At 38.3% G+C, this 15,025-nt stretch overlaps 2 protein-coding genes across 3 annotated transcripts in view; both read left to right on the forward strand.

Annotated features, from left to right (window-relative positions):
- The window catches only part of LOC140922232 (DALR anticodon-binding domain-containing protein 3-like), a 14,004-nt gene extending 7,330 nt beyond the window's left edge, over positions 1-6,674 (forward strand). The window contains exons 6-14 of one of the 2 annotated variants that reach the window (XM_073372214.1): positions 1-57; positions 578-636; positions 1,263-1,345; positions 1,704-1,818; positions 2,737-2,795; positions 3,136-3,246; positions 4,348-4,416; positions 5,148-5,213; positions 5,568-6,674. The exon at positions 1-57 is cut by the window's left edge and continues 26 nt beyond it. In XM_073372214.1, coding sequence (XP_073228315.1) covers positions 1-57; positions 578-636; positions 1,263-1,345; positions 1,704-1,818; positions 2,737-2,795; positions 3,136-3,246; positions 4,348-4,416; positions 5,148-5,213; positions 5,568-5,621 — 673 coding nt within the window. In that variant the 3' untranslated portion in view covers positions 5,622-6,674. Of the gene's footprint in view, positions 58-577; positions 637-1,262; positions 1,346-1,703; positions 1,819-2,736; positions 2,796-3,135; positions 3,247-4,347; positions 4,417-5,147; positions 5,214-5,567 lie in introns of those variants that run through there. The other variant, XR_012164087.1, reaches the window with a different exon arrangement.
- Positions 6,675-8,091: 1,417 nt separating this feature from the next.
- On the forward strand, positions 8,092-14,520 carry LOC140922392 (serine protease 1-like). Its single transcript, XM_073372381.1, has 6 exons — positions 8,092-8,191; positions 10,205-10,441; positions 12,022-12,063; positions 12,364-12,582; positions 13,243-13,490; positions 14,224-14,520. The coding sequence occupies exons 1-6, from the start codon at positions 8,092-8,094 to the stop codon at positions 14,518-14,520; spliced, it is 1,143 nt and encodes a 380-aa protein (XP_073228482.1).
- Positions 14,521-15,025: the final 505 nt, after the last annotated feature.

Raw genomic sequence — 15,025 nt, forward strand, 5'->3', positions numbered from 1 at the left:
AGTAAACAGCAATGGAGAAAAACTTCAAGTTCCTTTTGGTACAATGGATCTTCTCAAGTGAGAGAATTCTTCATTTAAAGTGGCTTTCTCTACTGATATAGTATTGATTACACCTTTCCACAGAAGTGAAATCTATAATGTCTGATGTGGGTCTAAAACCCCTGATGATCATTAGCAGTTTCTTCTTATCTAAAGTATTAATTTGTTGCACAACCTTCTGATGTTCTGAGTATGATGATCAAAATGTGCATTCACTTTGTAAGGTGTCCTGAGGCCCAGTTTGCATAAAGAATTTTAAGATTATTTTTCATTTATATTATTGTTCCAAAACTATGGATTATTGTTCAGAACAATAGAGCTCTCTTATCTCCAGAATTATCTTTAAGCAGGTGGGTCCTGTAGCGGGTTTTGCTTAGAGGCTGCTGGGAACTCTTAGTCAGCTTTCAAAACAATACTTTGTGACCCAACTGAAATGCTCTAGACTATAAAAGTTACATGTAGAACTGAAGTCATCCAATGCTATGAGCTGGTTATACCTTGTAAGCCTTGTTGAAAGTGAATTACTTTGTTTTTGTAGAGTGCGTGAAAAGCAGCTCATGGAGTCCTATGTTTTGAAATATGGCAACAAAGTTGAAGGTACATGTGAGTTCCAGAAACATAGAACAGGTTGAATTGCGTGACATGAATCTTGGGAGGCAGTAGTAGAGTGCATCACACAATACATGCATCTTGTTTTTTGGTAGTAAGCCCATCATACAGAGGCTGACATCACAACATCACAGAATGTACAGTAACTCTATTTCCTTTTCCATAAAATTAAAGAGCTAGTTGTGAGTCTTTCTTCTGAGCAAAGGGAAACAACTCAGCTTGGATGTAGACCTGCTCCCTAAGGACCGTTTTGCACAACATCATGATTTTAAAAACTTGAAGTTTTTCTTATGTTAGTCATTACACTTTGTGATCACATATGCATTTCTCATGGTTATATGGTGAACATAACATATAGTCCTTATCAGATTTTCAACTGAGCTGCAATCTAGTAATGTTTGTAAAAGCTGGTCTCAATATGTGATTTTTATAATTAGCAATCGTATCAAAACATGTCCTGGATAACATTGTGGGAACCTCGATCTCTTTTCCTATAAACTGAAGCGTGCATCTAGGCAGAAAAATGTATGGGACCATCTTAGCACAGCAGCAAATTTAACGCTGTATTTTTTAAAGAAATAAGCCTTCAATACTTTCTGTGTTTCGATTTTTAGGACATGCTTGGGAATCTTCAATTCATCAGATGGCAGTTGCAGCTGTTAAGCTTGAGATTCTCTCAATAGCTCCAAATAGCGAAGTAAGTTGAATGATCTTAAAGGGCATAACCTCTTAACACTGTTCTGCTTTAAACTTGAGTTATTGAGTGTTACTGATAGAAGTATCAAATTGCCAAGTTGGTATAAGTTTAGCCCCTATATCCTACATGTACAGTGTATGTTCTCCATACTGACTGAAGAGAATTTGATAAAGGATGTAACTTTTTGATGTAAACAATGTTCAATTGCTCGGTACTTGAGGCAGAGATTCATTCATTTTGTTGAACCCTTACATTTTATCCAGAGATCTCACCATAACACTCTCCCTTAATAAGTTTAGTTCAAAAGGGTATTGCTCTATAACATTAATTTATAAGCCTCTTTATTTCATATTTCCAGGTCAAAATTGATGTGTCTGAATCTTCAAGAGAATTTAGACAAGCCACTTTTGTTATGTATAACTGTGCCAGGCTGGCTAAGCTGTTCGAAAACTTTGAGAAAAATGTCCTTAAAGGTGAAAACAAACAAAACAGTCATATATGGAAAACACATGTCAAGCAATTAAGGGTTTCATTAATTTTGCTTATATGGTGTGTGAGCTGGGTTATCAGGGAGAGGGTTTATGTAATGTTTAACACATCAGCAACTGCAGTGTTTTATCACTGGTTAACAATGCAATTTAAGCACATAGAACTCTCCTGACAGACACTCTCATAAGCGGACTGCTCTATTTACAGCAGCCTTCAGAAAACTCTTTTCTTCTCAGCTCCCATACGAATTCTGAATTTTTATATTCCTGTAAGCAGCCAGCTCCAGACATGGAAACTTTTTCACTCTCCCAAGGGTGTGTGCTCACAGCAGCTTCCAATGTAGTGGTAAAACATGTGCTGTGAGTGTTTTGAACAGCTTCAAAAAGATCCCCGGAGTATTCCCATCAAATTATGCACTTCTCTTTGTGTTGAATAAAAAATGTCACATAAAAGTGCCAAAATCACAGAGGTTGGTGAGATATAGTTATGCTGCAAATGCATTGTGCAACTGAAGTGCACCCAGTCAGTGTATGCTTCTACCTGCTTTCGCAATGCAGCTATGTAAATGAATGAACTGTACATTAGTCCCAATTTTTCCTCTGAACAGTCAAAGCCACACCCAGCTTTCAGACTTTGAACTGTAAATACCTGATGTATCAAAACCCTGAGTGTATATCAAAAACCTGGCATAATGAAAGACATTCTGCAACACCAGTTATAGCATATATAATGTTTGGTTTAGGAACCGGCAGTGATATAACTTACCCCCAATACAGCAACTGATTTTCCTGTCTCCATTGAATCTGGTTCCCAATTTTTAATATTATAGTTACAAACTTCACTGGGAAGATGTCATTTAGGGAGATTTATTGTTAAACCGAAAATGTGTTAATGTTTACTAGGTATATACCCAGCTCTTCCACCCATCCAAGAAGTGGATTTCAGTCTTCTTCGTGATGAAGTAAGTTACAGTAGCTTATTTCTTTACCTGTTGCAATGTGAGAGCACTATTCAAACGATGTATTTTTTGTATTTGCAAATATATTATCTTAAATTCCATATGAAGAAAAACAAATGGCTATACAGTTAATTATACTTAGTCAAATTCATCTACCTTTTCCTGATAGAACCGGCCCTTTCAACTCAGACACAACTTAACACATTCAATTGATGAAGACATAATAATCACTGTTCCACCAATTTGCTTGTTTTGGCTGCCTGGATGGTAGTAACCCAGTTGTAGCCAACACCGAAAAGGCGGATGTTTTCCCTTTATGATTTTTCTTTACAATCTTTTACAGGATGAGTGGGAATTAATACTGAACTTTATTGTGACGTTTCCATCAGTTATCAAGAGCACGGTGCCTAAAATCACTTTGAAGTCGCATAATGTCATTATCCAAACCAATAAGGTAAATATACATGCATAACTACCCAGCTCTCTACATAGAGCGATTTTCTCATGATCTTGAAATGAAAACGCGCGAACGAAACAGAAACAACAAACGAACGGAAATAGAGCGATTTGCTTGGTTTATAGAACTGACACAAACTCGCGTGGCTTTTGGTTGGTTAAGCGAACGCTCGGTTGAAAATGCTTCATGCCCGAAGAACTTTCTAGAAATCTTTCGATACTTCGCTTTGATGTCATACTGCAACACGAGTGGCCTATGGAACAATGGCTTCTCCATATTAGGGTTTTCTTTGGCTGGAAAACGAAGAGTCCATGTTTTGATCTTGTAATAATAATAATGGAATTTATATAGGGCTTATACATCGCTGTTCTATCTTGTTTCATCCATTGGCTGATAAAAACAACTGACGAACACGTACCGAAACCATTTTTCAAGGTCAGAGGAAAATCGTTCTACAGTCTAACCTCTCCTTACGGACACCTCTATAATACGGACACCTCTCTATTACGGACAGTTCGTTTGGTCCCAGAAATGCCAAAAATCATACATTTCCTACCTCTATAATACGGACACCTCTGTAAAGTGGACACTTGGTTCTGTCCCTTTAGTGCCCGTATTAAAGAGGTTTGACTGTATCATGTTCCCTCAAGTACTGTAGTCTTTCAAATGAATAAGTGCAAATGAAATATAACTACTATGCAATTTTCCAGTACGCTAAAGGGCTTTTCAAGGATGATGAAATGTACAATCAAAGTTGAATAAGACGAAAATAATGTTAGAAATCCAAAATGGCAGGAGGAAACCAGTTGGCTACTTGGAGTGGTAATATATGAACCTGGCATTAAATGCCCTAAACCACTCAGTTTTGCTGGCTGTAGGTTAGTGGTGTGGTTGACCTGTTTTATGTTGCCATTGTATCCAAGGAAAGCATTGACAATTAGAATGAAGCGTGAATAACAGCTCTGATGGGGTTACTCACTGGTGAAGTCACTTTTATACGTGGCAACCAGAGTTTGTTTTTGTGTAACAATGGTGCATTTTATTCTTATTGTTCACGGTTATTGCAAAGTTTAGTTTGACAGTTTGATTTATTTACAGATCTGTTCCTTTTTGTTCACTTTGAGCCATAAATTCAGTTCTTACTATGGACGGGTGCACATTCTTGGGGTAAGAACTAAAACCAATGAAAATAGTCTTTTTCACAGCAACCTTGCTTAGGTTTTTTGCAGCCCTCTCAAAGGTGCCACCATGCAGCTTATTCAAAATGGTTACAATGTTCTTGATGATTTCAAGTCATTTCATTTTTGCTCAGAAAGGTTATGAAATTTAGTCCTTGAGGATTGGGTGAATTTCATTTCATTTGTTTCCAGCTTTTCTTGTGTGCTTAACTGTTAAACCCTGCCAGTCTACTCGTGCGTTTAAATAAAGGTCGTATTTCCAAAGCAAACAATATTGTAGAGTTAGTTATGTTTAGCAGATGTTCTTTTACTAAAAACATCACCACAATTATTGACAGCCTAGGAAAAAGGAGCAGGAGAAAGGTGACTGTTGGCTGTCTAACTTGGATGATTACCTTGGAATGAGGCTCTTTTAAAGCATAGACACTGCGGAAACAAAACAAGTCGGCTGATTTCCGTGGAACGAGGCTCCTCATGAGCAATAGTCAACCTAGTCATCCTAGTCAATAGTCTCCTAGTATATGTCGAATGCTACAATTGAAGGTCTAAGTGTTTTCCAGTCATTCAAGTCACCGTTCAACCAAATCAGCATAGTCGCCCAAGTCACCCTAGTAAACTTTGTCTTCCTAGCCACCCTAGTCACCCTAGTCAACCATTCACCCCAGTAGCCCCAGTAGTAGCTATGATGTTGGTTTAATATCTTTACCGATTTCCCTACAGGAATCGCGACATCATCTTTTCCCCACCATGTTTGCAAGACTTTATCTGATGAAAGCTCTTCAACAGGTAAGCTACGAATATTAGGCCGTCAAAGTGATGTCACAAACTTGTGGAGATTGTCTTTATTTAATAAATTGGTCAGTACAAATCACTAAGTCGAATGAACGAGAATTTGGAAGATTAAAAAATTTTAATGGCAATAAAACATTTATGGAAGCTTACCAAATTGAGCTTGTGACAGTGTTAATGAACCGATTTTCTATGATTTGCACTCGTACGTATGCTGTCATTAATCTTATACTGTTTTTTTTACCTGATCAGGGGACAGCGTCGAAAACGTTTGGATTGCTTAACTTTCTGATTTGATCTTTTCCGTTACGTTAAAGAAATCCTAACACAGTTATCAAATTCTGTTTTCAGATAATTTTGACCTGCCTCAAGCTTTTGAACATCAGCTCCCTGAAGCAAATGTAATGAAAAGCAGCAGCTCAGTCTTGTGACAGACAGCTAAGGGCCATACATTCTATGATTTTGGGTCCTTGCGACGGAATAGATGATAACCAACGATGTTCTTTTATTGGAAAAGCAACAAAGTTAAACAAAACAGTTAACTTAATGCAGTTCCGCAGTATTTCTGTTTGGATAGAAAGTCATTCATCAGTACTGCTCTTTATAATAACATCAACAACAACAACAACAACAACAACAACAACAACAACAATAATAATAATAACAATATCTCTATGTTGTGGTACAATCTTGTCCTCTGTTTTGAGTAACCAGAAAGTTAGACGAAGTGTTTGCAACAAAGGGAAATAAAATTTGATCCAACGATAACATGGCATGAAAACAGCATTAACTGCCCGGGGCTATTGCTTGTTTTTCTTCGTTAACGATTTAGGTACAAGATGGTACTTTCGCAGCAACAAAACTGGGCTACTTGTCTCGGATGAATTGACGGGACTTTTCTCGAGTCTTGATGAAATTGAATAACACCATTATCTGTAAAGCAGATTTCAAAGTTTTTCTCTTTCTCTTGGTAGGATTACTTGAGTTGCCTTCGGCGATCCCTTCGGCGATCGCTTCTTTCGTGTTTCTTTCGTGCAGTGTACGTCAAAGAAATTTATCAAAAAGTGTGGTTTTTCGACATTTTCGTTTCCGTTGTCATTATTGTGCTCAAGCCCTCTACTAACCTAGAGGAAACGCGTATTTAGCAATATTTGTTTGATCCAAGTTAATAGACCTCTTTAGCTTGTATGTGTTGTTTGCCTTACAGAGGTCGCAGGGGAACTTGGGCCTTTGTCTTTTCATAATTTATGCGTACACATGCACATGAATAAGACGAAATTTGAGAGAAAACGTTCTCTAGAGTATTATCCGAAAACCCGGAGCGCTTACCATTTGTAAGGAAATTTCGGTAAAAAATTTCTGACAAATGGTACTGGACTTGAAAACGTTTTCGAAAAGAGGAATGGGTTATGGTTGTACGTTTGCAAAACACCAAATGACGAGTGGGCCTGGGTTAAAACAAATCACCTTTTGCCTCAAGGGGAAACCTGGCACTGGTTAACCAGACAAATGGTACAAAAAATTTCGGCTGTTTCGGTAAAAACGGGAAAAAGGTAATACCTCGGAAAGTATTACTGTTTTTCCGGAAAATTTCCTTCGGAATGAACCGTTGCATTTGAATTCTCCCCGGAATTACCGGATTTTCCATACAAATGGTAGGCGCCCTTGTTTTGAGAAATAAAACTCTAAAGAGGTCTATTAGGGAGATTTAGCGAGGGGCAGTGTAAAATGAAGACTGCGGACTATTGTTTTTAGGGTTAGAAAACAATGGGACTATTGTTGTCACGTTCTCATTTGCATGGTTAAAACAATAGTCCACAGTCTGCGTTTTACACTGACCGGATTTAGCGACGACGGGCACGGCAGCAAAAACGTCACTATTAAAGTAAATTACCTTTTTTCAAACTTTTACAGGGTTTATTCCAACTCGCATCAACGACAACCACGACGGCAGAGAGAACTTCCAAAAAACAACAACAATAGCGCGTTAATAAGAAAAACAACAATTTTGCACGTGGAGCACACCTCTTCGCGACTGCACGATCACAAAAAGAAATTTTCTTACGCTTTTTTTATGAAGGACGTAAACACGACGACGAAATGGGAATTTTTCCTTCTCTTTCTGAACTCGAAGAGAACTTTTGACTTGTTACGCGTGGACATCGTAGTGCACTTGGTGTCTCTTAACAGTCACTGTTTGACGGACAAACACCAGACTGACGGAAGCCCTTGTTCTGCACCTCTACATTTTAAAACACAAAGCAACCTTCTTTCAACTTCGGAGAGAAATGTAAAGCGTTCTCAAACGAAACCTTAGCAGAGTAGACGGCGTCAGTAGGTTGTGGTTGCGGTGTTAACATAGCACAAAAAGGCGTCCAAAAATATTAAACAATGGTGTTTTCGAAAGGGAGGTTACCAAAAAAAGAACCATTGTTCTTAATTAGATACAACAACTGCTCAAACAAACTATTGATCCTCGACTTAATTTAACTTGTGTTTTTCGAAACAATGACTGCACTTGATTGGTTTAATATGCAAGTAAACACAATTGCCCTCTCCAGAAAATATCATAACATACTATAATTTTCTTTGTTTGTCACCCCAAAATTTTGCTTAAGCATTGTCTTCAGTTCTCTTGGGGCCATTTTAACTCCCAAGAGAAACTGAAGACAATACTTTTGCAAAATTTTGGGGTGACAAACAAATAGCATTATGGTATGTTTAATATGGTATTTTCTGGAGTGGGCAATACTGTACCGCCTTTTCATTACTATTATATGTACACTGGGGTTATTTTGTATCTATCAACGCTTGAAGCTCCACGTTAAAATTCCTAGTCAACAATATTTCAAGGAACATTTTTCAAGTTACAACAATGTTCCCCAATGGAAGATTGTGGGTTTGGATTCTGGTTCTTTTTGAGCTTCTTTCTCAAGCAAATGGATCTAAAGAAGATTCTGCGACTTCAATTCTAGGTATCTCTATTTTTTTCCGCTTAAGGTGGCTCGACCCAGCATTTTTATAGGCACACCCTTCATCTTTGAATCTCTTATACTTATCAAATCTATATGTATTGTAAAACTATTATGATATGATGATAATCTTTCCGGAATATGGTAATGCTGTAGAATGAGAGAAAACAATAGGGAATAGATTTCAGAGGGGCAACCAAGCGCGGTAAATTCTAACGTGCTGCATGGGGATTTGATGTTGTGCTAAACTCGACACAATAGAAAGTCCCAGACCAAAAACTTAGCCAGATATATGACATCGCTTCAATATTCAAGTCACTTTTGCGCCCATGTTAGACAACTTTAGAAGTTTTCAATCTACACGAAATTCGGGGATTTAATAGTACAGTGAAGATCAATCAATGTACTAAAGAAGTTTTTAAAAAATCTATCGACGAATTTTGTTTTAATCGCTGTTTTCGTGAAAGTAGCCTTAGAAATTACAAAAAGAGCTCAGCATTGCGTTTCACCCTGATTCATACGTTTTCTTGTGTTTCGAAATCGCGCAAGTCTACTTGCGTTCAGTGGCTTCTTCGTTTGCAAAACGAATGAGTCATAAAACTTTTTTCGGAAACATCAAAAAAGTGGCAAATTTGTCTGCATTAAGTCCAGCAAGCATAATTTAAACCCTTTTTTATAGAAATTCCAAGATATCTTGAAATCCCTCCTAAAGATTTTTGGGAAATTTCGCACAGCAGAAGACATTTATCCAAAGAATACGTAGCGTAAAGAATTTTAAAAGAAAATGCCGAACAGGGCTGAAATTCGATTTAGAGCTAAAGCCATTGTGACTTCATTGCCGCGTGACATTTATTCCGATCGCCCAAAAAACTATACCATGATAAAGTTTAGTCTAAGTGTAATCCATGTATCATAATCATTTTACATTACAGACAGATTTGTAAGAATAAGAGATTCAAAGATGGAGAGTGTGCCTACAAAAATACCGGTCGAGCCACTTTAAGCTTTGCCACTCCTACTTATTTAGAGGTTTCTATAACCCGAAACACTTATTTCATAGACGTCTTTCTAACTCAGATGAAATCTGTTAAGAACAGCATACATTCTCTCACTAAGTTCTACTTAAAACGAGTTCAATCTTTCAGACGAAAACGCACTGAAATGAACACGTAGGTGCCAGGTTTTTGCCTCTAGATTTGACAAAACCGTAAGGAAACTTAACCCTGGAAAACTATTTTAGCGTTTGTATAAGCTTTGTCGTTGGAGACCTGTGACAAAGTACAAAATTTAGTGCGCGCGCACACGTACAGAAGGTAGCGGGTAGTTAAGTTTTATTCACAGGTTTCCAGCATGTCTTGTCAAATTTCATATGTTATAGTTGTTTCTTCTTTTTTAAGACGTGGAATCATCTCAATAACTTTTTCAGGTGTGGCTAAAGATAAGTTGAGGTTGCTGTCAAAATTTAACCTCAGGATAAAAAGAAAAGGTTGGTAAAAAGAAGTGATACTTCAGCGAGTCGTTGATAATTTTCGGTATGCAGTCAGTTTAACTTCTGCGAAATTTGCTTTTATTCTTAACTCCTTGGTACAACAGAAGTAGTGGGACAGAGTTCTCGAGAGCATCGTTCTATAAAAGATGGGTTCTATATTTTTTGTGCAGTCACTAACTTGACTAAGAAATAGAGGTAGCTAAGCACGCAGGACTCGGCCTTTGTGCCACCATTTATTCGGCAGTGGCAATGCCAGGCTTTTCAACACGCACAATTGCTATGATCTGTTAATCATCCATTTTATACTGTAAAACAAACAAACTGGATACGTTACTTTTTTTTTTGTTTTACACAGATAGTAGACTGAACAGATAAGCGTCGCTCAAAATGTTTTCAAAACTTGACTTGCAATAAGCACTATAAGGACTGTGTTTCAATTAGCTTACTGCTGTTAAAAGCAATCAAAGTCGTCAAACGGCTTGTTGTACTGAATTACGTTATATTTGACTGAAAGTCTTCTACTATAGCTTGCGAGGACACAAGTGGGTACTGTGATTATTATAAAGACTACTGTCAAAGTGGGAGTTACGAGGCCTTTCTGAGGAAAGAGTGTAAAAAGACTTGTGAATTCTGTGAAAAGGTCTCAACAGTAGACTGTAGTGACAGGCTTCAAAACTGTGAAAAGTACATGTTATACTGTGGCAACAAAGAGTATGAAGCATCAATGAAGTATTACTGTCCTGCTAAGTGCGGCTTCTGTCAAGGTAACGGTGTGTATTATATACCACTTATTAACCGAGAGTGAGGTCATCACAGGGAAATCTCAGACCGAGCGATAGCGAAGTCAGTAACATCAAGGCTGAGGTCTGAGATTTTCCTGTGATGACCGGGAGGTTAATAAGTTATTTATTATATGGCCTTTTTAGCGTCTTTATCTTTAATTGAATACAATAAAAAACCACGGAAGTAATTTTTAACATCCGCGCGCAAGAGGTCATTTGAGGTCGTGTTCCCTCAACCAAAACGAACCCGGCGATGCAACACAGTTTCTTCAATGGACGATGAGAATTATGGACCTGAGACTTTTGCGAGTAATCAAAACAAATAACTTGTCAGCGGATAACTTCAAAAAAAACGTCACCAAACTAAATGTTACACTTGAGCCCGCGATACAGTCATGTGACACTGGTTAGCCGATACCTTTTTTCACAGCTGTTAGACTATTTTCACTTAACCATAATATGGATGATCCACTATCACATTAAACACAGATTGTATATGCCTTAGGCAACCAGCTAGTAATGCCCGTCATTACAAGAAAATCTTGCCTGCTTAGCAGCCAATCAGAGCACGCGTACTTTTGTAGCCATATAATAATGCTTTGTAAAATAACCTTGGCCCTATTTATACAGTCGAAGCGCTTGTATATAAGCGACCACTTCGGAAATTCGAAAAAGTGGTGTTAAATAGAGCTGGTCTCTTACGAGCGCTTCAGAAACTCAATTATACATAGAGAAAAACAGACGAAATTAATCTTTACGTCCAATTCTTTAGACCGAAATAACCCCAAATCTAAATTTTAGAACCATTAGCGCAGTGTGCAGTTTCATTAAAGTGTTGACTTATATGAATAAGACTCTGGTGGTCGCCTAAGAGAGCTAAAAAACAAAGAAAAGTCAAGTAGGGTAATCCCAAAAGTGGTCGCGGTAGTTTAATTCACAGTTCAAACGGGGTTTCAAAGGTGGTCGTAACTAGAGCTGGTCGCTTATGAGAGATTCACTGAACAATCAGAACTGGTTTCTGTTAGCCTGCAGAACAGGCGCTATTTTTTCGTGTTTGACTTGAATCGTGAGGCACCTTCAGGCAGAAAGGCGCAATAAGAAAACTTATAATAAACAAATTTTTTTGCCCCCCCCCCCCCCCCCCCCCTTCTTGCGTCGCGCGTGACTAGCGATCCACGTCCGCTTCATCTATTAGGGCAATGCATTAGTTTTAATGTTTTTGGCCATTTTGTTTGTTTTTGTAAACTTGTTTAATCTATGGAGAAAGAAATGACTACTACTACCAGCATGACTACGCTAGGTTTCTGTCAGAGCTCGAATTTCCCAGTCAGGTAAGTCTGTTGTAGGTTTTGGATGTACTTCATGCTCAGAGACACATGGGCAGTCACTCTGGTCGGGAGAGGATTTTAAGCAAGGGAGTGAGAAGTCTTTTGGAGGAGTTTCTCCCGCTGACCAGACTAATTGCCCTGTCTGTCGGAGGATGGGTGTGTTCATAACGTTCAGTTTAAAAACAATGTTTAACAAAATTTTCTTGCGCTGTTTGTTTTAATTCCCATATATAGCTGCTACGACAGTTCCTCCAACTGACCAACCAATTAACCATGGTAAGCTGGTTACTGTCAATACTTTTCGATATAGTAAATATGGCGATGACATTTCACAACATGACAACTTCACGTAAAATCCATTTTTTCAGGGTTGAATGTAATGACCCTGAGAAGGTAGCTTATCGATTCACTTTGGAAACAAACTACCAATTAATTTGAGGTGATTGAATCACGCAAGTAGCTACGCAGGTGATGTACTTTTTGAAAAGCCACACTGAATGATTCTTTTGGACTCTATAACCCTTAGTTCAGTTTCTATCATCGTAAAGCTATTCGATATCCAAGTCTTACTTATAGGTAATGTCGAGTGTGGAACCAGAGTACAAACTTCTAGAATCGTGGGAGGAACCATCGCCAAACCAGGAGCTTGGCCGTGGCAGGTGACTATGGATTACAAAAAACATAACGAGAAACCTCATTTGTGTGGAGGCTCAATTGTGAGTCCACAGTGGGTTGTTTCAGCGGCTCACTGTTTTGCATCTGGAGTTAATCCTCAGGAATACAGGATTGTAGCAGGTGAAGAAACATCCCAATAGTCAACGCTCCTTTAAAAAAAACGACACGAATTTAATTTAACAATGAGAAAGAGCGTACAAAGAAGAAGAGAGAGAAAAACGCAATAAAGAAGGACTTATTAAATATAATTTTACAACGACTGCATGAAAAAAGAGAGAAAGCTCTCAAGCATCTTCAGTGTAACAGCGGGGCTTCTCTTTACTTCTTTTGAATCAGCAAACCGCCATTGAAATAAATCAAAATGAGCAGAATATTAATAGCGACTGTTTAGCATCCTTTCCTGATCGAGGTAGTTGAAAAATACCTGACACTTTAATCCCGAAAAAAAAAAACAGTTTTGACCTAATCCTCCGTTTTGGACCGATGTCCGCGAATTTTGGTCGGTCTGCTTTCAAGGAAAGGAACAACGGCTTTAATCAGCAAAGAGTAGGAGGTGAATGGCACAATTTGCAGTGCATTTTCCCCAAATGTTGCTTGTATTTTTTTGTGTAATTTGCGAAATGAGGTACCTATGGACACATGTACCCTTGTTGATTTTGCTGCTTACCATGTTAAAAAAATAGGCCAGGAAGGAGGTCTATTGGACCCAAAAGAGTCAATTAATGCCAAGAAAATAAGCATGATCAGTTGACACTTAATTTGATATTTGCGATTACACAGGTGAATATAACCTGAATGGAAAAGAAGGCTTCGAGCAGAACATCCCAATCCAGAAAATCATTATTCATCCCAAATATAATGCTCTTAAAAACCATGATTATGACTTGGCTCTTATCAAGCTCCAGTCTCCTCTAACCTACAATAACCGCGTGCGGCCTGTGTGTTTACCAAAGTTCGACTTTGCTGTTGGTACCAAATGTTATGTCACAGGGTGGGGTCACACTGAAGAAGCAGGGGACATCCCCCAGGTAAGAAACTTTCTATTCTCCAGTGGCACCGAACTTCAGTATTTTGACTCTAAATTTTAGTTCCCAAAGCCCTGATTCAGTTCATATTAACTGAATGAACTATTAATATGAAAATTTCTGACCGAATAGACAGTCACAAAGGGTATGTCATTTATAAACTGATATATGTTAAAGATTGCTACGTATGGATCAGTTTATTTTGGTCGAGTTAATAACACACTATAAGGACAAAGGCTTAAAAATCAACGTGTCACTGTTTCTTTGTATGTTCAGATAGTCTCATAAGATTAAACCCTTGAAACAGCCTTTTAATTTCTTGGTTGCAAGAAATTCCTTTCTCTGCCATATATACACCTAATTGTAATAACGTTGTCATAGACAAATGCTAAAGGGGACAATTGTAAGAAGCAAAATAGGAATTAATTAGACTTGCTGATAAACCACTCCGGCTAGGGTTCACCAATTTTTAACATACGCGTACAGCAGTTGCATTTACATTTGTTTTACGTTTCAAATCCCATGTGCTGCAAATGAGTGCATCCTAGATGAGTGGTTTATTAGTAAGCGTAATTACTACTTTCGTTTTTTCTTTTTTTCTTTTTAGTATTTTTCTAAGACAACGTTGGTACAATTAGGTGTTCATTAAAACCAAGGCCGGTCATTTGTTTGATATGGCTCCATTCTAATTTGTACAGTGAGTAACCAAATGCTATTTCTTTTGATAAAACGTCAGTTTCTACACCAAGCCAAAGTGCCATTGGAATCACGTGCTACTTGTCATGATGCCTACCATGATTTAGGTTACACCATTAGTTCGAGCATGCGTTGTGCAGGGTATGCTAAAGGAGGAATCGATGCATGTCAAGGAGACAGTGGAGGACCGCTGGTCTGCTCTAAAAGTGATAAGTGGTACCTGATGGGTGCGGTCAGCTGGGGAATAGGATGTGGGCGCAAGGGGAGGTACGGAGTGTACGCTGACATGATGAAGCTAAAATACTGGGTCCAAGAGACTATCAACAGCGACAACTGATTTAAAACTGATTGAGATAGATTACAAATAATAAAGAATCTTTTTTGATTACATTTTACACACCAGGCAGCCTGTTTGTATTCGTTCTTGGCTGAATTTTCCATCGAGTCAGCCGAATAGATTTCCCGTAAAACAAACATTTTTCTTTGAAAGCCGAGAAAATGACAGTAATGCAAGGTAGCGCGCTACTAAGGTACATTCGATTTTCCTTATTGCGTAATTTTCGCTTTTTTGTATAAGAAATATTAGAGTAGAGGACGTAGTCCCCGACGGTGTGGTCTCATTGGGGGAAGGGACTGTTACGGCCCTCCGTAATTGGCGTCACGTGCTGTTGTGGTAACCCTGCCAAAATTGGTGAACCTTAGAAAAAATGAATAAGGAGCAAGGATAGCACAGTTGTTTAGTGGGCGGCCTTCGGTGCGCGAGGTCCCGGGTTTGGTCCCTGATGACATCACATCCTTGTTTCAACTGCACTCCTTTCTGTGCAGCTTTGACTAACTTTTAA

This window comes from Porites lutea, chromosome 13 (genome assembly GCF_958299795.1).
Source record: "Porites lutea chromosome 13, jaPorLute2.1, whole genome shotgun sequence".
Lineage (NCBI taxonomy): Eukaryota > Metazoa > Cnidaria > Anthozoa > Scleractinia > Poritidae > Porites > Porites lutea.